At 35.5% G+C, this 26690-nt stretch overlaps 1 protein-coding gene across 10 annotated transcripts in view; it reads left to right on the top strand.

Moving 5' to 3' along the window:
• PTPRK (protein tyrosine phosphatase receptor type K) overlaps positions 1 to 26690 on the top strand; it is a 562311-nt gene that overhangs the window by 452110 nt on the left and 83511 nt on the right. For all 10 annotated transcript variants that reach the window (XM_055114112.2, XM_008952978.5, XM_063605453.1 and 7 more), the window contains exons 12-13: positions 6755 to 7028; positions 9738 to 9774. In XM_055114112.2, the coding sequence (XP_054970087.1) occupies positions 6755 to 7028; positions 9738 to 9774 (311 nt within the window). The remainder of the gene's footprint in view (positions 1 to 6754; positions 7029 to 9737; positions 9775 to 26690) is intronic.

The raw sequence follows: 26690 nt of genomic DNA, 5'->3' as shown, positions 1-26690 counted from the left end.
TACATAATTCCTTTTCTTTTCTTTCTAAAAGGTTTCTTCATAAATGGATTAAAACTCTAACCTGGGAAAATATAATTACAAATTCTAATGCATAGAACGTCCCATTTATTAAAAGATTGACCCAATATAGCTGTGTTTTCAAAGAATGAAGATAACAGCAGCATGTTGTAAAAACACAAAATAGTTTCTCTGTGGTGAGACTGTTTATCGTAAAGTTAATAAATGAATATATATTTTATTTCAGCATTTTCCAAATAGAAACTCTACCCATTTTGCGCTGCAGGAAGCTACCCATTCTAAGGTTACTTTGTTTTGTGGAGAACATCTAATTTGCATTTCATAACATTAAGCACCACCTATTTAGTTTGATAATTAAAATATAGTCATGAAATAAAGTCAAAACCACCATTTCTTCCACAGTTAAATTAGGAAAAGAAATTGTCTGATGTTCTAAGTTCACTGATAGCTTAACAGACAAATGTATGTTAGGGTTGCATGTCTTCCTTGGGTCATATAGCTTTAAAATCTGGGGCTATCCTCATCCACCTGCAGAATAGTCTGTTTCATTACATAAATTTAAAGATATCAAATAGTTCTAATTTTCCTAACCACTATCCTGACCTAGAGTTTACTTGAATTACAAATAAAACCATCTTGAAATTTAACTAGAGATGGAAATAATCTTTTTGCCCTCTTTTATGGGCATAAAGGTCATATGGTCCAATTAGATCAAATAGGTGTTACTTTAATTTTATGTTTATTCTCTAGAATCATAGTAGGTAGAATTGTTATAATTTTTCTAACCAAAAATAGGAGGAAGTATGCCCTTCTTGTTAAATCTTCTTTCTGGCCTCTAGAATACCATAGTCCCAGTCCACAGCTTGCTTATGACCTTGTGAGAAGCCCTGAGCCAGACCTGTCTTAGCTTAGCAACTCTGGAATTCCTGACGCACTGAAGCTGTGAGATAATGTTTGTTGCTTTGAGCTACAGAATTTCAGGGTAATATGTTATGCAGGAAGAGATTATACATGTACCCAAGTAGTATAAATCTTCTCTTTCTTCAGATTTCTGCCCAATGGATACTTTTATCACATAAGAATTTCTTGACCAACCCATATAAAATAGCACTCTGCATTCCCATCATTCCCTCTTTCCCTTAGCCTGCTTAATCTTTCTCTAGAGCACTTATCCCTTCTTAATATGTGTTGGTTTTCTGAATTTATTTTTTTATTTGTATCTCCCCACTAGAATGTAAACTTCATGAGAACAGAGACTTTTGCTACTATCTTCATTATTTTAACCTCAGTACTTAAAATAATTCATGATATGTAACAGATACTCAATAAATATTTGGTGAACAAATGAACTGGATCTAAAAATATAACAGCCACATTCTGTAGTAAGCTTATCATCTGCTAAAGAAAAGACATATACCTAAAAAACTATTTTTAACAGTATAATATCAAATCATATTTGTAATGTACCATGTTGGTGCATGTAATGTGCTACGGCCACATACTGATGTATCATATAAGCAATAAATATTAGACAGCAATGCTAGGTCTTTTGTTTTTTCCACCCTAGAGTTTTTGAGAATACCATTTATGGTTCTGATAAATGGATCTTTGGCATTATAATTGTCAGTGGGTTAGGAACTAGATTAAACATGCATCCATGTGATTATGACTTCTACCCCCATGTCATCCTTCAGTCATCCTCATCTTAAAAATTACTCCATTGCCTTTAGAAGACAGAGTACTGAGGAATGAAGATAGTTCAAGAAGCCTTCATGGCAGAAGTAGAAAAACTAGACAAGAAAGGCAGAAATTCTTGACTGTATGTTTAGTATATTTGGGTAACAATGGTCATACCAGCTTCGAATGGAAAATAAATATCAGGAGATAAAACAAGAATGGAGATATAAGGTAAGGAATGTGGTAATTTATCAACCCCAGCGTAAAAAGTACAGAGTTTGACTTTGAATTTGAATGTACTTCAAATTTTAATGTTGCTATTATCCTGGGCTAGTGATATGTAATACATGAGATATTAAACACTTTATTATAAAACAGGTTTTGTATTAGCTGATTTTGCCAACTATAAGCTAATGTAAATGTTCTGAGCACATTTAAGTTAGGCTAGGCTAAGCTATGCTGTTCAGTGGGTTAGATGTATTATATTCATTTCAATTTACAATATTTTCAACTTGTAATGGGTTTATTGGGACATAACCCCATCATAAGTTGAGAAACCTCCATATAATGTAGTAAAATATGTCATTTTAATTTTTTAAAAAATAAGGAAGTCACATTTTATGTATTGAATGAAGATTAATGATACCAATATATTGATTTAACCTAATTACAGAAATATTTTTGAAGTTTATTAAAAGGAATGGGGAATATATTAACTATGGGTAGAGTGATTAAAAATATTATGATGACTTTGGAATAGTTTTAATTACTAAAGTACTGAGCTCACCTAATATTTAGATCTAGCTAGAGTTTAGTTCCATTAGGTAATTAGACAACCAGAAGAATGAAGAAGCACAATCCCATTTCATGTAATTAGTCAACTCACTTCTAATGCGATTTCTCATTTCTTATTTCATCTTTTAATTAATTTGTATTGATAAATAAGAAAATAACAAGGACAGAAACAGATTTAAAAATTGGAAATGTGGTTAGAGAACAGCCTTTCAGATTGAACAATGAAGGAAAGATAGTTTCTTTTAAACATGGACTATTGTGACTTTTTGTTATTTTTATAGCTGTTTTTCACTAAATGTAAATACTTCTTAAAGACTCACCATGATTACAATTGATTTCTGTGTGAGTTATAAAAACGCCTCTTCAATGGGCATGAAAAAAGGTAGAAATAGATGCACAAAGTGATGCATCCAGAAAGACACTGACTAAAGACTGAGCCCAACTAAGGAGAGTAAAATGCCACTAGAGGATTTTGAGGGATACTGGTACAAGGAAAGATACTTTTCATATTTTCAGTATCTTGAAAAGGTAGCATGCTGCGGAGGTCCAGAACAGAAAGACAGCAGTACAGCAGACAGGTGTATATTAAGATTTTAAACTGAAACGGGTATTTCTGGGTGATGTTATAGAAAAGTAGTACGATTTCAGTTTCGTTTGGGTGTAAAAGCAAAAGGGAGTATGAGAGATGACTTTAAAAGACTCTGAAGATCTACTTCTGGGTAGCTGTCCCAGTCACTTTAAATGCTTACCATGGACAGTCACAGGTTCCTAAGTGAACAGAGTTTAAAAGAAAGTATATATTTTAGTTTTGTTGTTGTTTTAAACTGTATCAAACTTGAGAGGGGCAGAAAGCATTCTAAAGATGCTAGAACACTAGAAGTTTCAGTAAATAAAAGTGAATATAAGGTCCGTGAAAGCCAGGTGTTTTTTTTTTTAACCTCTCTATCCTCAGAGCCTGCATGATACCTGTTAAATATATAATTGTTGAATGAAAATGAGTTAATGGATACAATGTCACAGGAAGAAAGGTAAATGAGAAAATTCTTACTCTTCAAATAATGCTCAGGATTTTTCAGGTGAAAAATGTACTTTCATGGAGAAAGAAAAAGAGTATCTTGGATATGTCCTAAGCAAAAATATCAACAGAAAAGGCAAAAGCAATGTATTCATTTCATAAACACTTAAACGTCCATTATCCTATTTGAAACCACATATTCCAGTGTGGTTTCAAATAGGATAATGGGCGTTTAAGTAAGTATAATATGTGAAAATGTAATGGCTATTGGATCAGCTTTTGGAGTTAAACATACTTGGGGTTAAAAAATATCTAGAAACTGGGGTGAATGTTATATCATGAAGACATTTCTCCTGGTATGAGTGGTGGTAGAGTGGGAGGGTTATAGAGTGCGGTGACCAGGTTATCTCCAACTAGCTTTCCATCTAATGTTACTCATTGCACAAAGAATGTTTTAGAAAGTATGCTTGCAAGCCAGTTCTCAGAAGTCTTTTTGTATTTATGTGTCTTAGTCTGCTCAGGCTGCTATTACAAAATACTAGGTGGCTTAAACAAGAAATATTTCTCACAGTTCTGGAGACTGGGAAGTCCAAGATCCAGGTGCTCTCGGATTTGGTTCTTGGTGAGGGCCCCTCTTCTAAACCTAATTATTTTCCAAAGGCCCCCTCTCCAAATACTATCACTTTGAGAATTAGGGTTTTAACATGAATTTTGGGGGAGGGGGCACAAATATTCAGTTGGTAACACTGTAGTATAAAGTAGAGAATGAACAAAGTGAGGCTCCTAGTTTAAGTTTTAAGGGGAGCTCTATTCTTCTGCCTCAGTTTCAATAGTAACAGAAATATAATACTTCATTTCTGTAATGACCATTCAAAGAATAAATGAATAATATTGGTAGAGAAAAGATATATAAGATTAAAGTGCATGGCACTGTAATTTATATTTGTATATAAATTATGTGGAAATCATTTTCTTAATTCTTTATGAAACAAGCATGTTACTTGTATTTTAGAACTTATAAAATTGAAATAATTTATCTTTCATTTTAATTGAGAGTAGGGCCAAATATGAAAGTTCAACCCAAGGCATTGATTTTTATTTTCTATGGGACCATACTTAAGGCTCTTTCCCAAAGAGCCTATTGCACCTTTTCTTCCTTTACTCTTCTCCAACACTGGCAATTTACTTTGCTCCTCATAGATCTGGATAGACAAGCTATCTTGCATGAAGTATCCTTAATTTGTAATGTAGAATCTCTGTCAATGTAATAGAATTAGTTAAGATTGAATGTTCACTAGATTTTGTGTTTTTTTTCTAGAGGTATGGGATAATTAATGAAGAATCTATTTTTAAGGATTAGATTAATGATTAACAAGGATAGGTAATTATTATTATTCTTTAGGGCAAGAATATAAGGTTACATTTGTTTGGAGAGCATGTATGAGGGAGTTTATATGCATATGTGGATGTATCCACAGGACATGCAAATGTATAATATACAAATATGAATTATAAATTTAAAATAAAACATAGCATATGTCAGCTATGATCATTCTCGTCTTTCTCCAGGGCTATGCGTATGTATTTTCTATATCTTAAAATTGACAAATGCCTGCTCCATGGATGCCTCAGAGACCATGCATCTTGTCAGTAGCATTCTTAGAAGCTTAGCAACCAACTTGGCAGAGGTATAGGGAATGATGCAGCACATATAATTTGAAATAACATAGACTTCTGCCTTGCTTTCTCAAATCACAATTTCTAACATTAATACAAGTTCTGTTATCTTTTTAGAGGAAACAAGATGGATATGAACCTACTGATTTATTAGCAATATTTTAATGGAAAATGGGAGCTTAAATAATTAGGAAGAAAAGAAAATCTGTAATTTATCAATTAAATTATGATTTAACTCTTTCTTTTGATGTCCTTTTGTTTAATCTATGAAGATCTTTTATTTGTAGGTATAAGAGTTTATATTAAATTAGAATTTTATACCAGAGTCTAAACTGTTTTAATTTTCATGGATGCATGTTCAGTGTATCTCTCTCTCTCCTCTCTCTCTCTGTCTCTCTTTCTCCCTCCCCCTCTCCTCCCCACTCCCCTCTACCTACCCACCTCTTTCTTTTTCATGAAAGTCTTTTAAAGAATGTATTCTATTCCTCCTGGAGATCCATTGAATATCAATATGCAGCCCTGCATACAATTTATGTTCAACTTACCTAAGATACCACATATATTTTTCCAGAATTTTTAGGAATTTTAAAACATTTTAAAATATATTTATAATGTATAAAATATATTATAATAATAATGTCAACTTTCATGGTAATATTTTACCTGAAAAAATTTTAATGTAAAGAATTTTCTACTAAAAAAGAATATTGTTAATATACCAGCTTCAGAGTTGTTAAAAAATATTGTTAGATATCAGGGGGATCTTTATTTTAAATTTGCCTTGTTTTTGTTTTTGTTTTTTTCTCTCCTTTGTAAAGTAATTGCCATTATAGAAAAGTTTTAAGACTTAAAGATATCAGAAGGTTTAGGTTAGAGCTTTAATAGGCCAAATGCCATCTGTTTCTACAATTTGTAACATTTTATTATTAACAACTCCAGAAGAAGGAGGCGGTCTATTTCGGTTGTGAGGACAGATTTCTGTCCATCTGTGCCCGTATTGCCGCATGTCACTTGTATTTTAGATCTACATAGCTCTGAGCCAGTGTAGATGCCATGGCAAGGTCAAGAGGTGGAGAAGCCTGTCAGTACATTCTGTCTCTGAGGCTGTGACAACCACAAATGGGTGCTTCTAGCACCGCCCTGAGGCAGTCATTCTGTTAGACCTTGGAGCTGGACTTTCTGTAATATCATTTCAAGGGAAAATGTTAACTTTAAACATTTAAAAATATCAGACAAAGAACTGAATCTATGATGTGTCTTTGGTTAATGTCAGAATCCTTATTAGGGTGGCTCATTCCTCAACATTTAAAAATGTTGAAAGTCCTACGGTGATTGTTCTTCTTTTTTTATCAGTTTCTTTGTAACTACAGTGATGTTAGGGACAGCAGCATCTATATGGATTTTTCATTTTATTGTGAAATAGCTGAAAAGAGTGTACCAGGTTAAGACTAACTTTAAATACTTTGAAATGTGATGTGTTAATAGTCAACCCCTTAAAAAAAAATCTTAGTATCTTAAATCTCTAAATATGTGTGTATATATATGTGTGTTCTTTTTTTCTTTTCCCCAAAGTGCGTATCAGATTGTTGTGGAAGAACTGCACCCACACCGAACCAAGAGAGAAGCCGGAGCCATGGAATGCTACCAGGTTCCTGTCACATACCAAAATGCCATGAGTGGGGGTGCACCGTATTACTTTGCTGCAGAACTCCCCCCGGGAAACCTACCTGAGCCTGCCCCATTCACTGTGGGTGACAATCGGACCTACCAAGGCTTTTGGAACCCTCCTTTGGCTCCGCGCAAAGGATACAACATCTATTTCCAGGCGATGAGCAGTGTGGAGAAGGTGAGCTTCCTCAAGGATTTGCTTTTTCCCTGCTTTGAAGAAAAGCTGAAGTCAAATTTTATGAATACTCAGTAGCATCTGTCAAGAAAAAAAAAAAAGAAAAAGAAAATTTGCGTGTAGGGGGTTCTGTTCTCAACAGTGTGCGCAGTTTTGGGGCTACAGTAGGGCTGAGGCCGCACGCCAGTTCCATTTCACAGGGTTCCTGTTTCCTAGTAACTGCTTCTACTCGAGCCTTCCTCAGGAAAGCCCACAATAGCAATTGAGAGTAGAATGATTTGAAAACGTGGGTGTGCTGCTGCTGGGACTCCACCCTCAGTAATGATCAGGCATTGTTCTGTCTTCCTTGCTCAGTGGTGGCACACTTCAAGAGATTAAATTTACTGCAGGATAAACAGAATGCGTGTTCCACAGCAGGCTAATAAAACCTTATAAACTTTTCAGGGTTTTCAAGCCAAATAGTAAATAACAAGTAACAATCCTCTGATTACAAAGTAATAGGGCGCCTGTGGTATATCTGACTGAGCCTAAACAAAAGGCAGCCTGGCGATGACTGGCTGCTGAGCCATTACAGAAGGCTGCTCTCTGTTTCCCTGGTTGCCCCTCCTTTTCCCATTTTGGACACAGTTGTTTTTGAACACTGCTGCTGATCCCAAATGAATATTGAAGAGGAAAACACAACAGGACATTAGAAACGACCGGCAGTTCCGTATGTGAGAAAACAACCTGGCCTTTCATGCCTCATGCTGTTCTCTTTGGAAGATTTTCTTTCCTAAAACTTATTTTTATTTATTTATTTATTTATTGGCAGACAGAGATAGAGGGAAGACAAATGTTGAGGATAGAAATTTTCACAATTTAAAATCCAATAGAATGATGACATTTTAATAGACTTGAAGCCGTATAGGAAATTGCTGGGTTTATGTAATTGAGTCCCTAAGGTGAGCACCTGGGAGTGATACATGATATACAATTACATCAGTCATATTATATCTTAGAAGAGTTTAATTGGAAGACATAACAATCCTTTTGCATTTCTGCAGGGGCCGTGAGAGCTTTGGGTATTGATTGGCTGCTTTTGAATCAAAGCTTTGTTGTTTGCTTGCCTATATGCTTGGCTTGTAGGTAGCAAAGAAAAAGGCCACAGCATCTTCTAAGATGTGCTCCAGAGTCAGAGGCTGCTCATGGTTGAAGATGCTCTTCTCGTTTACCTTTAAAGAACTGGGGTCTTTAGAGAGTAGTCCAATGTCCACTTTCTGCCTACATATCATTCCATACCACTGTTACAACTGGGCTACTATAAAAACAGAACACTATGGAAGTTATTAGTCCATTCTGGGTATAATATAGCATTGAGTAGGAAGCATAGTTTTGTGTGAGGGTTTTGATCTTTAGAGAGGTTCCAAATTAACTTTGGTTATTTGGTCTATTATACCAGAGGAGTGTTAATGAATGTCTGTTACTTATAAAGGATTTTCTCTGCATTCTTTAAAAGCTTTTTGATATGAATTTTCTCTTCCAATTGTTAATATATCTGCACTGTGGTTTAATCAAAGTACAGAATAGCAACAATATATTTCACAGTTATCTTGGCAAAGAGTTTTAAAGTTGATGTGACTTCTACAAGTAGAGATTGGTAATGCCATTAGAAAGTTAAACAGCAATTGCTTTTAAGAAATGAAAATCCTTTGGGGCCTTTATGGGAATGTGAAATAATCTCTTGCAGGTTACCATGAAGGTCTCAGGCCACAAGTAATAGAAGTGCAATATTTTATTTTTAATTACTAATTCCTCCCTCACTGCTTTATTTTAATTTAAAAATAAAAAAATAAAAAATGCTTAAGTGGAAATTGTAAACTCTTATAAATTATCAACATATAGAACTACTCAAGATAGAGTTATAAATGCATCTTGCAAACAGATCGCCTCTGGTTTGTTCACTGGCTTTGATACCTTTTCTCACCTCTTATGTATTCAGGGATGTACGCTGACTCAATTAAGTCCTAGAGGAGGAAGAGTGGGGCCAAAAGTAGCTGGCAGGGACATGTGTCTCCTACTGCCACCTGACAGCGTTAAAAATAATCATATTTTTTCTTGTCCTTTCCTACTGCTTCTACTTTGTATACCCGCTCTGTCTAGCAAGAGGAGGAAAATTATGTATGCTGAGAAACATTTAACTCCTAATAGCTAAATTAAAAGAAAGAAAGAACAGATAAATTACACCGTAACTATGATGTAATGTTTTGATGATCTTTCTAACTGCTATCATTTAGCTTTTTAGTCATGCTAGGATCCAAATGAAAGTATGTAATGTTCAGCTTTGGTCTGAGTCTACAGTTTTCAGATGAAAATTAAATTTATATTTGGACCTGATTTTTATTAGCTTTGCAAGTACATTATTCTGATAGTTTACGAAGCACTATACATGAAAATAGAATGTTATACTACTTGTCACAAACTAACCTGTTTCATTGCAAGGTAAAAACAAATATTTACATCTCTATAAAAACTAAAATATTTTTCAAAGTTCTTACTTTAGATTTTTAAGTATCCCTAGGGAGGCATATTTTTTAAAGTTTTCTTAATATTAAAATTCTGTTGTTTATAATCCCTTTTTATGACCCCAGATGGATCTTCATAATAATTATAGTTTATGAAACAGGAAACATTATCTGTACGTTGACTCTTTTTTTTTCATTTTTACTCTATCAGGAAACTAAAACCCAGTGTGTACGCATTGCTACAAAAGGTAAGAGGTTTGCTTTTTTTGCTTGTTTTAACTACTCTCACCCCCTTTCTAAAATGGAAGGACTTTGTTCCCTGCTTCAGGGCTAAAAATGACATTTCTGTTATAGTTAGTTCTGTGACTCATTTGGGTGTCTTTAACAACTAATGGGGTGCTACTTCCCATCCTCTAGTACTTGACTGAAGGAATCTTGTTATGATAACAGGAAAGATCTAGAAAACCTTAGAAGGGCTTATTTCTGCATTTAGTGTCTGAAAGATCTTGTGCTGCTGATCAACCAATATCTTAGGAAAGGGTCAGCAATAGCAGATGAAAATAGCAAGTTGCTTGTTTAAAAACCTCTATTACTTTCCATTGTAGACAATCAAACATAAAAAGAACCAAGCTAATTCATGTTTACATAAGATTATAGGGATAGAGATTAGTCCATATCTTCATCAGTAGTGCAGTTAGCTTGAAGATCATTTACTTCTTTTAAAACTTATTCTGAGAAATCAGATCTGAGATGGCTAGCTCATAGCCAGGGCAATTCCTGCTGACCTGGCATATTATGGCTTAGCTGCCTAGTTTCTTTGACAAGAGAAAACATTTGCATCTTTGAATGAGTATTTAGAGTTCCAAGTGGGGGAAAGTCTCCTACATTCTCTGTGTTTTTAATTCTTCATTTAAGAGTTACTTGATTGTGCCAACAAAGGAGAAATTGCTACTTGGTGTATTCTAGCAAGAGAAACATGAAAAAGCTGTCTGCATGCAGACGTGGGCCTCCTCAAAGGGTTGGTTCTTTGGGTGGTTTGCTGCCGGAATTAGCAGACCCACATTTGTGTCCAGTAGTTGGTTCATTTGGGGTAAAAATGAATGGCCATATTCTGTTTGTACTGGCATCTTTCCTTTCATCAGTTTTCTCCATCTAATCATCAGTCTGCTCAATCAGCATTTGTGCTTTACTCCTGATTTGTAAGGCAATAAAGAAAGACTTTCTCCTTGACACTTGTGAATAATAAAGAAGCTTTATGGAAGAGAAAAAAATATACTTTTTCAATTCACTTATGAAGATTCCTTTTGATAGTTTTTATTTAAAAAAGCAATTCTTAAAGAGAAAATATACACAGATACATATGATGTATAAGGTTTTTATTTTAAAAATTTAGCTTACTGATCAGGAACGAGAGTTGAAATTTTTAAAAGATAATAGAAGAAAGCATTTAGGTCTATATCACCTGTGTTTTTCCAGATTAAAAGTAGAACCAAAATTGTAAAAGGGTCCCACATTGACCTCTGAAGTTCTTTAGACATGTCATGCTATGTTTCTGTAACTGAGAAATGGTAGCTATATATTATCCTAACATAACTTTTTTATTCAGTTATTTCATTATTTGCTCTTGCCTGAGATGTTTGTGCCCTTTTATCTCTCTCTCGATACAAATTTAAAAAATGACAAATATCACATGATATTTAAACTATAGGAGGATTGAGATCCTGGAAACAGTCTTACCATGTGGCATAGAATAATTGACAGAAACTTTGAAGTGGTAAAAAATAGTCCATTATTTGTCTAATAATCTAGCTCTGCTACACTTCTGGATCTCAGGAATGCAGTGTGGTATGGTGTAGTGAGTAAGAGAAAGGACTCTGGCCTTACACTCTCTGAGTTCAAATATTGACTGTGTCCCTTAGGAATTTTTTAGTATTGAGAAACTTATGTAAACCCTCATTCCAAAAATTAAATAATAGAGTACCTACACCTTCTTATTGTTGTGAGGATTAAAATAACATATATAGGCCAGACACGGTGGCTCCTGGCACTTTGCAACGCCAAAGTGAGAGGATAGCTTGAGGCCAAGAGTTTGATATCAGCTTGGGCAAAATAGCAAGACCCTGTTTCTACTGAAAATTAAAAAAAAAAAAAAAAAAAAAAAAAATGTTAGCCAGGCTTGATGGAGCTCACCTGTGGTCCCAGGTACTTGGGAGGCTGAAGCGAGAGCATCGCTTAAGCTCAGAAGTTCCAGTTTACGTTAAGCTATGATCGTGCCACTGTACTCCAACCTGGGTGACAGAGTGAGACCCTGTCTCTAAAATAATAAAATAAAATATATATGAAGTGCTTAAATAGTGCTTAACATATTATAAACAGTACATGTGTTAACTATCTTATCATTATACTAATAATTTTGTACTTAAGAGGGACATAACTTATGTTAGACAGTTATGAATGAAATATGTATAAAAACAAAACTAAATTTTCGTGATCGAGATTGCTAGGACAGGGGAGAAACTAAGGGTTTTTTGTTTGCTTGTTTTTGAATGTTTCTGCCCTGGTCTAATATATTTTCTTCTCTGAACATTTAGCATTTTTTCCACATTTGAAAAGCTAACCCTGTTTCTACAAAAGCTAAAAAAAATTAGCCAGGCGTGGTGACTTGTGCCTGTAGCTCCAGCTACTTGGAAGATGGGAAGATTGCTTCAGCCTAGGAATTTGAGGCTGCAGTGAGCTATGATTGTACCACTGCACTCCAGCCTGGGTGACAGAGTGAGACTATGTCTCAAAAGGAAAAAAAAAAGAAAAGAAAAGAAATGAAAAAGAAAAACTACCACATTTGTTAAAGTAACATCAACTTATTGCCTGACTACATTTTAAACTAACATGCAAGTATGGTCAGCTTTGGTGTGAAATTTTTCAATATGAAAATAAAAATTTTTCTGACAGGGCATTTTGAAGAAACATTTAATAGTCAAAATGGCATAATCATATGACTGGGAAGAGGCATGAAGGAACCTTCTGGTGAAGGAGTGGTTCAGTATTTCACAGGTGCATGTGTAGGTAAAAATCTGTCGAACTGTACATTTAAAATGTGTGCACTTTACTCTTATAAATTTGTGTGTGGATATGTAGGTAGATAGGTAAAGTATTTCCCAATATAAAAAATGAATTATACATTAAAAATTGCCTGACCAGAGTTAGAAACAGCACTGAGAATATTATAGAGGAGTCTCTGGAGTTTGAAAGGCTCCCCTTGCTGGCTTCAGTGAAGGTTTCCTTCTATCAGACGAGGTGCATTTTCAGTACATAAGCCACTTTCAGTGAGAAGGACAACCCTGCCCAGGAATCCCTGGGCTGAATGAAAAGGGTCTAGAAAGGACCTTTCTTAGTCCTGGATGACTCCTATGGGCAAGTCCTGTGTTTCAGCTGCCCTACAGTCAGACCCTCCCCTGCCCCCCCACCCCCACCCCCTTTCCAGTGTCAGTTGTGAGTACTGAAGAGCTAGAACCTTGCTTTCCTAATATCCTTTGTATTTAGATCAATTTTGCTGAAAAGAACTTAGTTCTCTGGAAAATCTGGTGTCCCTCCATAAGACATTCCAGTTTGCAGCGTGTCCTTTTACCACACAAATTTTCTGTTCAGGCCATATGGAACAGTCTGTTGCTTTTTTTCTCATTTTTTTGAAAACTTAAAACATTCCAAATGTAGTCTGGGACAAAGTACCTTGAACAAAGTGTGTGTTTCTCTCACTCACTCTCTCTTTCTCTGGAAATTATTTTCACATCCCCTTTATTTTAGAAAAAGTTGTATTTTGTATGGAGAAGCCAGAGTTCATTGTTACATGTTAGTATCATATTTATAATAGAAAATAAAACATTTTACTAAAACAAAAAAAAATTATTTAGCAAGTTTGAAGCTCTGATTTAATAGTCTTATACATCACTATATGCCAGGGACAAATACAGAGTGAGAGTCATATTAGATACAATAAATATTTGTTGAGTTGGTAATTGAATTTGAACAAAACGTAAGGTAGATGCTTCCGCTTTCACGTTTAATCAAACAAGTTACAGTACTGTCTGCAATTATGAAAAGTATCAGAGCAATATGTGAGTTAAGACAAATTTATTAAATAACTAGAGTTGTTTTTATTTCTTTAACTGTGCATTTATATTGTGATATATATTTCATATTCTAATATAGAATACTTTTGCCAAAGCTAAGACTTTATTTTAGTAACAAAGCAGTCAGTTAAAAATATAATCTATAAACTAATGTGAATTAAATTAAATTTAATCCTAGTCTGTGTCTATATCAGTTTTATTCAAATGAGTTTTCTTCAGCTGAATTCTGTGATAGGAAGACAGTTTAGCTCAAATTGTCTTTTCATTGTAATCACTGCTATTCTTATGACCATATTCTATAGCTTCTTTGCTTTCCTGGTACTCACATTTCAATGTGAAGGACCTATTCAAGTGAATTAACCAGAATGAATGAGTTGATATATTAGAGCACAGAGTCCAAAGAGAATCTAGCTATTATTACCTCTTATAATAAGTCTTAAATTCGGGATGCAGGACATTATGATGAGAGATTAAAATTCTATCAAGTGTCATAAGGATGGACATAACTAAGTAGCATAAGAATGTACCATGTTTTGCTAATGAGAAACTCTGACTTCATTGGTGGATGTCTTTAAATTTTACAGTCAAAGTAGAAATAATAGCTCTGAATATTTTTATAGTTCTCAAGCATAAGATCAGAACTAGAAATTAAAAAGGAATAACACATACAATTTTCAACATTCATCTTTTCCCAGCATTTTGAATTATTCTTAAAGTTGGCAACAGTTCACCCATTACTACTGTATATCTGGAATACCCTATGTCTAACTTATTTCATCTTAATTCGCTTCACATTGGACCCCGGAACCTCTCTCTCTGCTCTCATTGCTAGTATAAGTAGACTCTTCTCCACCATGTTCCTAGAGAAATAGCCAAGTCACCGAAAGAGAAAAGATATGAGTTGAGGACCTTCGAGGGTGCATGATCACTGTTTTCATCCCAACCCCAAGTTAGATGGAAGTTAAATATTTCTTTGCTTTAAAAGTAACAAACTATTATTGTTTGCATATGGAGTATTACTAGTCTAATAATTTTTGACAGAATGATAACTGGGATGCTAGGATATAGAGAGAAATGGAAAAAAATGGAACGGACCTGAAAATTCAACTGTTTTATGAGAAGATTTCTGACCTATTACCCTCTCTTTCCTGAGGAGCCTGTTGCAGGTACCTTACATTTATGTCCACGTCTACAGGAGAGAAGTGATGACATTCATTCATAAACTCATCAAACTGTCAGTGTTAACTGTGGAAAGGATAGAGTTTCTAACCTAATTTGTAATGCTGTAATCACATACTTAGAAGAGACTGGAAAAACATAAATTGGTACAACCTAAGGGAACTAACTTATAATCCATTTCAGCAAAAAATTCACAAAGGTAGGTGGTTATATCATCAATATTCAAAAATCAATAGCGTAGCAGCAACAAAACAGTATTTTAAGATGATGTCATTTATAATGTATCTTTAAAAATTAGTGTAGGAATATATCTGGTGAAAGATAGATTACACCTCTACACTGAACACTACAAAATCTTATTGAGAGAAATTAAACAATACCTAAATTAATGGGATGGCACACCATGTTCATGGATTAGAAGATTCAATATTGGTAAAATGTCAGTGCTCCTACATTAATGTGTAGATTTAAAGCAATCAAAATCCCAATTCTGTTAAAAAAAAATAACAATCTGATTCTAAAGACAAAATGGAAATGCAAAAGAATAAGAATATGCAAGGCTACTCTTAAAATACAGTTCCTGGATGTTATCAAGGCCAATATAAAGTTAGAGTAATTAAGACAGTGTGGTAATAGCACAAGAATAAAAATTATGACCAGTGAAAGAGAAACTCCAGTAATAGATGCACACACACACGTTCACCATTTTTTATGACAAAGGTAAAACTGTAGGGAAGAGGGGAAAAGGTACCCTTTTCAATAAATGACAGTTTTTCCATATCTATATGGAAGACATTATATCTTGACCCCTAACTCACACTATATAAAAAAATACAGCTACATATAAGAGTTATAACAATATAGTTTTTAGAAGAATATAGAACATATTTTATGATGTTACAATAGTCAAAGATTGACTCCACCATCCTCCACCAGAAAAAAAAATTTAAACAATTTTTTAAAAAAAATAGGCAAGGATTTCTTAGACAGGAGATAGAAATATGCTAAACAAAAAGGAATAAATGATAAATTCTACTTAAGACCTCTTTCCTGTCAAAAGATGCCATTATGAGAGTAAAATAGAATTTACAGAGGAGAAAAGATACTTGTAATAAATATATCTGAAATAGGGCATATCAAAAACATATTTAAAAACTATTAAAACTAGTGAGGCAACAAGAGACAATCCACTAGAAAATGGAGAAAACACTTGAGCACTTAAGAGAAAAGGAAATACAAAATGATCAATTAACCTATGAAATGGTGCTCAACAGGAGAATACAAATTGAAACCACAGTGTGATTCCACTACACCTATACCAAAATTAGTAAAATGAAAAAGTGTAGAAAATACCAAGTCTTAAGAAGGATGTAAAATAACTGGAAATCTCCTACCATCCTGCTGGTGGGGGTATAAATTTGCACAACCACTTTGGAAAACTGTCTAGCAACATGGACTGAAAGTAAACCCATGTCCCAACAATTCCATTCCTGGGATACTCACCAAAGAAATATGTATGTTAATACACCCAAAAACATGTAGTACAAAATTTATAGCAGCACTATTTATAAAAGCAACAAACTGGAAATAACCCAGCAACAACCAGTAGTAGATTGGATAAGTAAGTTGGGCATATTCACATAATGCCATGCTCTAAAGCAAAGAATGCAAACTATGACTACACAAAATAATATACATAAGTATAACCAACATTATTTGAGTAAAAGCCAGACAACAAAGAATATACACTTTATTGTTTAATTTGTAAAAAAGAGATAAAATAACTAATAAAAGTTAAAAGGTATGCAGTACCTATATAGATGTATTATGATTTAGATATTATATTATCTAGATATGTATCTGTCTCAGGGGTTCCCGAGACTACCCTCAGATTCGGTGATTCACAAGGAGGACTCAGTCATCCTGTGAGTTGTCCTGTTCTCATGGCTACGACTTATTACAGTGAAAGGATACAATGCAGAATAAGGACAGGGAGAAGTCACATGGACAAAGTTCAGAGGAAGCCAGGTGCAAGCTTCCAAGAGCCTCTTCCTATGGAATCACACAGGACATGCTTAATTTCTCCAGGATGGAATTGGGACAGCACATGTGAAATGCTGTCTATCAAGAAAGCTTATTAGAGACTCAGTTCCTAAGGTTTTTAGTGGGAACTGGTCACATGGACCCCTTCTTGCTATCATCTGCCAAGATTCCCTTCTCCCAGAAGGAAACTAGACTTTTAGCATAAAGCACATTATTTGTACAATTTAGGCACAATGAACCACTCTTCTCAGGGAATGATGGGAACCCTCCCAAATCTGAGTTCCCGGACATCAGTCCAAGGTCAACTTTGCAAGCAGCCCTTTCCAAGAATTTCAGTCTTAGTCCTGCTACGTTAACTCTTTTCTGTACAATATCTATATCAAGTGTCTCAAGGGCTAGTTAAAAGAATATTTGAAGAAATTAGAGAAAATTCCAAAAATTATACATACAATTAAGGAAGTAGAAAATTGGATGTATGAAAAATAATTAGAAAATTAATCATTATTGACACTAAGAGAGAAATCCGAGGGATAATTTAAGGACTTCCTTTAGATAATGAGTTATGACATAAGATAAAGTCACCCATAGCCTGTATCTCCCCCAAATCCTTCCCTAAGTAGAGAATATGGGCCTACTTTATTTGAAACACTTCTGAAAAGTATTTCTTGAAAACACTCTTTAGAACCTTCTAAGAAATGACAGCTCATTTAGTCATTTGCCATTCAGATTGTATACCAGCTTATATAATACCTTGATTCATTAATTATTTGCTGAACAATCCTAAAAATTATGTTTATCCATTACCCATTCATACTTTTACTATCTTTCTACACCCAATATGTATGCAGTTCAGGTTTTCAAACTCTTACTTGAGTAAAAAGGGAGAACAGGTATTTAAAAGCATATTTCTAGCCAGGCGCCATGGCTCACACCTGTAATCCCAGCACTTTGGGAGGCCGAGGCAGGTGTATCACAAGGTCAGGACTTCGAGACCAGCCTGGCCAACATAGTGAAACCCCATCTCTACTAAAAATACAAAAAATTAGCTGGGTGTGGTGGCGGGCACCTGTAATCCCAGCTACTTGGGAGGCTGAGACAGGAGAAGAGCTTGAACCCGGGAGGCGGAGGTTGCAGTGGGCCAAGATCACGCCACTGCACTCCAGCCCGGGAGATAGTGAGAGACTCCATCTCAAAAAAAAAAAAGAAAAGCATATTTCAGGTATGTTCAGGTATGGATAAAGAAAACAACAGAAAGATTAAGGAATAAAAATACATGATGGCGTGAAGTCTTTGAATTGTGGTGGTAAGTAGATATAGCATTGAACAGAAGTTTAAGTAAGTATAGAAATCTGACCTTAGGCCCCTTAAAAACCTGATCTTAGGCCCCTCTCATTGACTATTTCTTAACCATTAGCTATGTGCTGAATAAAAGCTGGGAAACCAGAGAAATTAAAGAGGAAAGAGGGAGGGGAAAACAAAGTGGAAGCTTCACAGAGGCATCCACAGGTCATTCCAAAACCATAGTATTATGCTCACTATTAGCAACAATCTAAATGAAGAAAAGGAGAAGAAAGGAAAAGAAAGGCCACATTGCCGGGGCTTACACAAGTCTAATAACAAGATTTAAAAAAAAAAAGAAAAAGAAAAAGAAAAAGAAAAAAAAGGGCTTATGTTCTGAATAATGGACACTTCTGGTAAGGGAGCCAGAAAAAATTTAAAGACACTTTAAGCATGGCCAGACATGGTGGCTCATGCCTGTAATCCTAGTGCTTTGGGAAGCCAAGGCAAGAGATCCCTTCAAGCCAGGAGTTTGAGATCAACCTGTGCAACACAGTGAGACCCAATCTCTACAAAATAACTTTTAAAATTACCTGGGCATGGTGGCACACACCTATAGTCACAATTACTTGGGAGGCTGAAGCAGGGTGATCATTTGAGCCCAGGAGTTCGAGGCAGCAGTAAGCCATGATCACTCCACTGCGCTCCAGCTTGGGCAACAGAGCAAGACCCTGTCTGTAAAACAAAACAAAACAAAACAAAACAAAAAACAATAAGCAATGGAGGAAATGTTTAGGCAATAATCATGGCAAATACAAAGACGTTAAGAAAATGAAGAGGAGATAGAAAAAAATGTATAAATGAAAAAGGACACTGTTAAGGAATTTAGTAACCCCAAATTCATGAATGGTTATACTCCAATAGAAAAAATATATCCAACTCTACACCATTACTTAGGTCTTAAGCACATTTAAATTATAAATATGAAAACAAGTATCACAGGGCCAGTTCATTTATATACATTGGTTGTAGATCATTTTCAGGTTAAACTACCCCTTTTTAATTTTTGCTATTATTTTAGTATGTTTTTCTTATTCTTTGAGTCCTTTAGAAAGTGTTTTGAGGGCTGTTTACTGGAAAAAGTGAATTCAAGTTGCTGTTTGTCAAAATAAACTTTGTAACTTTTCAGTTTTCTAAAGATAATGATCAAATTTGACTTTTTAATGAAATAGTTTCTTAAAATTGAAAGTGCCAAAAAACTCTCAAATATATGGAAAGAGAAAGATGGATGTAATAGGATTTTTTTTAACTCTCTTATGTTTAAAGTTATTTATTTCTTTATTAAATCAAACAACTCAGGGGTTTAATTTGGATAGAAATAAAAGTCATTCAGTCACCACCACAGCCTTTTAGAAACATGGAATCCTAGGATCAGGGAAGTTAAGGGTCTATTTAAAGTGTCATTTCATATCCTCATGACCTGTGGCAAAGCAGGATTATAAGCTGGTCCTCCTGACCCCTAGTCCATGGTTCATTCTTCTCTGTGCTAAGTGTTCTCCATGGTCAAGGCTCTCTGAGGGTAGGGATATGAAATTAAACATGAATGAATCTGTCTTCAAGGAGTTTGTATTCTTTTAAGTAATATGTGAAACTTAAGTAAAGTATGATACAAATGTGCTATGTTCAAAGGAAAAAAGACAAAGTGGCTGGAAAAGTGTAGGGAGCAATGCTTGTGTCCCACTGCAAATAGCATTAGCCTTGGATTCAGACTAGATTCTAGATTCAAATCCCCCCTCTGCTATTTATTGGCTATTAGGATTTGAACAAGTCATCTGAACTCTCTGTGCTGATGTTTTCTTATTGTATATAAAATGGAATTGGAGTTGAAAATTATTAATTTTCAGAACTAACAAAAGCAGAAATAATAGATGTGAAATTTCTAGTAAAGTACATGTGAGACATTTTTAATACATACTTACAATTCATTGCTATTATTACTATTACTCATAATTGCTTATGGTGGAGAAACTAAGAGAAGAATTTTATGGAGGAAGTAACATTAAATCTTACTTTCCAAGATGGACATTATTTTGACAGTTGGAAATGAAAGGGAAGATGATCCAATTAGAAGTAATTAGGTAGAACAAAAGCTATAGGACTGGAAAACATGCTTTACATCTAAAGAATAAAAGTTTTCTGTCTCATTCATATCAATGCAGGGAAATAAAAGCTGGAAAGTTTATGTTCGTATTGGACAGCACCTTGAATTCAAACTGCATTGTAAAGGCAACAGCAAATCACTGAAAGTTTTTGAAGTGAAAGCAAGTTAATCCCAGCTATATGTAACATTTTGGGTTAAAAAAAATCTCGATAGCATATATGTTAGATTGATGCAGTTAAATAGTAGAGGTGAAGAAACAAGCTGAAAGCCTGGTGTAGCTCTTTTTTCTCAGCCTTTTCTCTTTTCTTCCCTTTTTTCCTTAACAATTCATCTCACAACCATTGGGGTGGGGCAGAGCATGGTAGGACCCACACCAGTGAGAGACAAAAGCAGCAGCAGTGGTCCCACAGACCTTGTCAGAGCCTGAGTCGGATGGAGGAGGCAGTCTCACAGAGTATCAGCCGCGTGTGGCATTTCAGAAGTCAGTTAGATTCAGAAGCTTGTCTTCATGGGGACGGTGGGTGGCACAACCCCATGTGGGAAGTCAGAGCTTGAGCAGGGAGGAGAGTGTCCACATGTGGAGGTGAACTGTTGGGGTTTCGGAGCCCAACTAGGGTGAGTAGAACATCAACACAGTAGGCAATCCACCTTGGGAAATCAGAGCCCAAGTGTGGTGAAAAGGGGACTTGTCAGGGACGCATAGCATGGTGTGAGGTATCAGAATCCAAACAAGATGAAGAGCTTGGGGGCGGGGAGTCGGACTCTGAGGGAGGTTAAGAGGGTGTCCACGCAAGAGGGTGGCCCATGCAGCATGTCAGAGCCTTATCAGTCTAGGTGTGTGAACTTCCAGGCAGAGGTTGGTCATGTGCCGGTTGCCTGAGTCTGCATGAGTGAGGAGCACAGCCACACAGGGAAGGAGGTGACAGCAGAGATGGCAGAGATTACGTGTGTGGCAGGGTGTGGGGGTGCGGGGAGAAAGTTAAAGAAAAAACACAGGTGAAACTGTGTGTATAGGGGTGTGTGTGTGTGTGTGTGTGTGTTCCATACACATAGTCCACTGAGACAGCCTGGGAGCAACAATATACTGATGGAAAATATGCCTAATATCCAGATGTTGGTGTCTAAATACCATTATCCAATAAAAGTACCTGGGGCTCTTTGGATAAATGGCTCATTCCAGGGCTGGAACAAGGAAAGTACAACATGAAACTAGATTATTATTATTATTTGCCAGAAAGCGCTAAAAAAATAATGAGGGCATAGCAAGAGGACACAATTGCCAACCTCAAGGGGGCCCCTCATTGGCTGAACTAGAGGCCTATTACTTGAGAATCAAAATGAAGATGGTGATTGATTATAACACTGAATAAAATAGGAAAGCACAAGTCCTTACTGATATAAATAGAGAAAGATGGATGAGAAACCAGGTATTTACATAGTTTCAAAGTAGCTCCCAAAAACTTAATAATTATAAAAGGGTACAGATTAACCTCACATTGGAAGAGCCTAGCAGATGCTTTGACCAAATGATGAAGGTGAACAGTATCCATGTTGGGAAAGACATTATGGTTTCCCACTAGGATGCAAGAAAAGCACAGCATCACTTTTGTGATATTCCAACCAAAGATGTATATCCTTAATCTAAACATTTAAAAAATCAGACAAATCCAAATTGAGGATATTCTACAACATAACTGAGCTATAATTTTCAAAAATGTAAGGCCTTGAAAGTGAAGGGAAGGCTGGACTGCGCAGGCTGAAGGGGACCAAAGAGATATAGCAACTAAATATAATACATGATTCTGATTAGATCATTTAGATACAAAGAACATCATTAGGACAATTGCGAATTTTGAATGGGATCTGAAGTTTAGACAGTAGTTAATTTTCTTAAGTTTGAACGTCATTTTGTGATCTATAGGAAAATGTCCTTGTTTATGGGAAATACTAAAGTATTCTGGATAATGGAGGCATCAGGGCAGTCACTTACTCTTCATGCTTAGTAAAGTGAAAACAAGGGAGTAGTGTATTTGCAAATTTTCTGTAACTTTGTGTGTTTTTCCAACATATAAGTGAATTTTAAAGCTGTTATACTAAAATATGGGGAGCAGATGAGTGATTACATTAAAGAATAAGAAATAAGGATATGGAGGATATGATGGTGGAGTACAAGTTAACATGTCTTGGTGTGTATCTGCTGTGAACAAGGAAGCTGAAGACTTAAATACGATGCTGAACTTCTGTCCTGAGCCAACCACACTAGGAAGATGTGATGTCAGTCACAGAGACAGAAAACACTAGAAACAAAGGCTGAGATTAAAAAAGAAAAAGATTTATTCCATTTTGGAAAAGCCAAGTGTAGGGTACCAAAAAATAGCTAACATAAATGTAATTGGAAAAACTAGAAATAAAAGTGTGGAGAATGTCTGGAACTAGAGAACTTAGAACTTGGGAGTGGTAAAAACATATGAACAAGATAATATAGAAAGACGAGGAGAGCTCCTTGCAGGATACCCATCTTGAGACAGTAGGAGGAAGAAAGTGAGGTAGGAGAGAAGCTAGAATAGAAGCAACCGGATTGAAAGATGCATAACCAGTGGAGTGCCTTGTCACAACACTGACGAAAGGAAGATATACCAAGAAGGGGCTTATAAACGATAGTTAATATTTTAAGCAGCATAGAAAGCTCAAATAAAATAGGATGAGAAGAGGCAACTGGGTTTGCAAACTGAGATGTCTATGGTTGAGTTTAGAAAAGGGAGCATTCAATTAGAGTGACTGGGCAAAAAGATAGCGAATAGAAGCAAGACTTTAGCATGAACTGGAGCTGAGAAAATAAAGTGGTTGGGGAGACTTTCTTTTCCAGAAATGCATTACTGATAAAAAGGAGATTGCTAGGACTTTAATTTAGGAAAGAATTATTAAGCATGGTAGAGACTGGAGCATATTTTATTTATCAGAGGAAACCTACCAATGGAGCAAAAAATATTGAATATATATAAGAAAGAATACATTTCTAGAGGAAGTAGGCAGTGATATAATTGAACAAATGCAGAAACATATCTTTTAAAACAATAGGGAATAATTGAACCTGTGAGGGCAAATGGACAAGTGACACCAACAGAAAAGATTGAGAAGTGTATTAGATTATCCATTTAAACAAATTAAATGAAGTCCTGTGCAGAGAGTACAAGTATCAGATGTGGAACAAGAGACCAGGAAATTTTTAAAAGTTTGAAAATTCTTGAAGGACAATGTGAAAGAATTTAAATCTAAGAACAATTAGCATACATACTGAAATAACATCATTTTGAAAATTTTTCAGCGTGTAAGAATCATTCTAAAAAATTCCTAGTATAGGCTGTATGCCATGACTCGTGCCTGTAATCCCAACACTTTGGGAGGCAGAGGAAGGAGGATTGCTTGAGCCCAGGAGTTCAAGATCAGCCTGGGCAATATAACAAGACCTATTTCTATAAAAACTTAAATTAAAAATTAAAAATGCTTAGTGTAATAGTTTGTTTCCTGCCTTGTATCTCTGGTGGCAGCCAGCACATAAAGAGAATAAAGACATTGGCTTGACTCTTAAACATATGAATTAAATAATCAGCATCATAATGTTTAAAATAAATAGTCATGTGGTTACATATTATGATGCAAGAGAAGAGATATCCTGGGAGTTATGTTCATTGCAGTTGAGACAAATAAAGTCACTGAGAAGATATGCTTCAAGAATGGAGTGGAAGAGTTTATCTCAATTGTACTAGAAATCAACAAAGGCTTTCCATTTATAAAATAGCCTATTCAAAACCAGAATCGTTCTAACATATGAAAGGGAATTCGGTTAGCTGTATATTTGAAAGCAAAAAGGAGAATATGTCTCAAGGAAGGTGTCTGTGATACATTAAGAACATGGAGCAACACTAGAGAGTCACTTGTACAATGAGACAGGATCATTGTGCAACTTGCATGCTCACTGTCTTTAGGTTCAGTTCTCTCTACTGAAAAAATACTGTTTGAGATTGTTTGATATTGATTTGCTCTATTTTTTTTTTTTTTTTTCTTGAGGCAGAATTTCACTGTTGTTGCCCAGGCTGGAGTTCAATGGCATGATCTCGGCTCACCACAACCTCCACCTCCTGGGTTCAAGCAATTCTCCTGCCTCAGCCTCTGAAGTAGCTGGGATTACAGGCATGCACCACCATGCCCTGCTAATTTTGTATTTTTAGTAGAGATGGGGTTTCTCCGGGTTGGTCAGGCTGGTCTTGAACTCCCGACCTCAGGTGATCTACCCGCTTTGGCCTCCCAAAGTGCTGGGATTACAGGCGTGAGCCACCGCACCTGGCCTATCTTTGTATATGTAATTTATAAAGTGCCCTAATTCATTATACACTCATGCACGCACACAAGTATTTGTAAATTAGCAGCTAAGAATTTTGTGCCATGATGCCGTCAAGAATTTATACTGCGATTATTTTTTTCTTAAGGAAACTATCGTAACAAGTAACATTTTTATGGTTAGATTTAAATGTGCTGAATCATGCAAATATATAAATTATATTAAAATTTACTTAAAGAATCTTTAAAAGTATTTCACTGGAAATATGCTTTATCCATATTAAACTAACAAAAGAGGCATTTCAATTGAATTTTTATTTTATATTATTTAATAATATTTAGCTTATTATGTCATTTAAAATTTTCTCAATATATAAATAGTTATTTGTGGAACCATGTACTTGTTTACATAAAATTATTCTTAAAGTAAAGCAAGCGGGCATTGATAAGAAATCAAGATGCTGAATAATCCTTAGACTAAAACTAAGAAACAAAACCAATGGTATGGGAAATTGCAAGTATTGTAATCTGTTTATGTAAGTAGTTTATATTTTGAAACTACTTTGGTTGTGTCTAATTTTCCCATCCTGTGAATTTCTGGATTTTTTAGAACAAACCTTGTTACTTAGCATTTAGTTTTGGCAGAAGTTTGTATGTTAGTCAAATCTATTTCTTAAAAAACCTGACATTTCCATAGATAGAAGCTATGAAATCTGATAGAATGGAAAAATTTCTAATAAAGGTAAATTTATTTGAACATAGTATTTATGGTGAAAGAGGTTTTTTTTTAATTTAATAATGTTTCTTGTCTATTCATGAGCCATTTTTTGATTTCTGATTTCATTTGGATATCAATATTTCTATAGCAAATATTTATTTTATGTCCATAGTATACCAGACAATGTTGTAGGCCCTGGGGATAGAAAAGTGAATAGAGTAAAGCCTTTGCTTTTATGGAACTTAAATTCTAGTTGAAGGAAATAGACCAAACACAAACAAATAAGTACAGTCATTCCTTAGTATCCAAGGAGGACTGGTCCCGGGACCCTGAGGATACCAAAATCAGTTATGCTCAAGTCCCTGATATGAAAAGGCATAGTGTTTGCCTGTAACCTATGTACATCCTTCTGTATTCTTAATCTCTAGATTACTTATAATACCAAATACAGTGTAAGTCTGTGGTTGTTTGACTCTTCGGATGCAGAACCCATGAATGCAGAGGGCTGACTGTATGTGGCATGGCAAATGGTGATAAATCCTTTGAAGAAAAATAAAGGGTCTGGGGATAGGAAATACTGGAAGAATGTGTCTAGGGCATTACTACTTTATATACAGTTATCAGAGAAAGTCTTGCTGGTGAGGTAATGTTTCAGCAGAAACCTGAAGGGAATGAGGGTATCACCCATGTAGGGGAGGAGCATTGGAGGCAGAGGGAACATTTGGGGAACCTTGAGGAGAATTTTTCCTTATCTGCTCAGAGAAGGTGGGTCAAATCCAGGGGATGAGCTAGAATGTTCTAAATCAGCTCTTCTCAAAGTTAAGCTTAAGTCAGAATCACTTGGGGGCTTGTTAAGTAGATTGCTGGGCCTCAACTCCACAGTTTCTAAATCACTGGGCCTGGGAAGAGGCCCAAGAATTTGCATTTCTAATGAGTTTACCCCTGACACTGCTGGTCAGGTCAACAACTGGTCTAAGCAAGTCCCATTCACCCTCTGCCAGTGATTGGTTTAGCGTCGTAGATGTAATCCTGTCTTGGCATGAGAGATCTAAGGCTACATCTTCTTAGAATGTAGGCCTTCAAAGAAATGTTTTCCTTCCTGATTTATAAACACAGAGGTGGGAAGGACAGCCCCCAACTCATCCCTTTTACCTAGGAGCATTGTTTTATCAGGATATGGTGTTCAGAAAGTTGAGCCATATTGTCTAAACAAATTAGCCAACTCAGAGCCCTAACAACCATGAGGTTCTCAGATATCCATGGCTGGACTTCCTTAATTTTAGATATCTGTATTTGAAAAAAAAAAAAGTCATTATGGAA

The sequence above is a fragment of the Pan paniscus genome, chromosome 5 (assembly GCF_029289425.2).
Source record: "Pan paniscus chromosome 5, NHGRI_mPanPan1-v2.0_pri, whole genome shotgun sequence".
Classification (NCBI taxonomy): domain Eukaryota; kingdom Metazoa; phylum Chordata; class Mammalia; order Primates; family Hominidae; genus Pan; species Pan paniscus.
The sequence above is the reverse complement of the archived record's forward strand: the minus strand, read 5'-3'. Positions and strand labels throughout refer to the sequence as shown.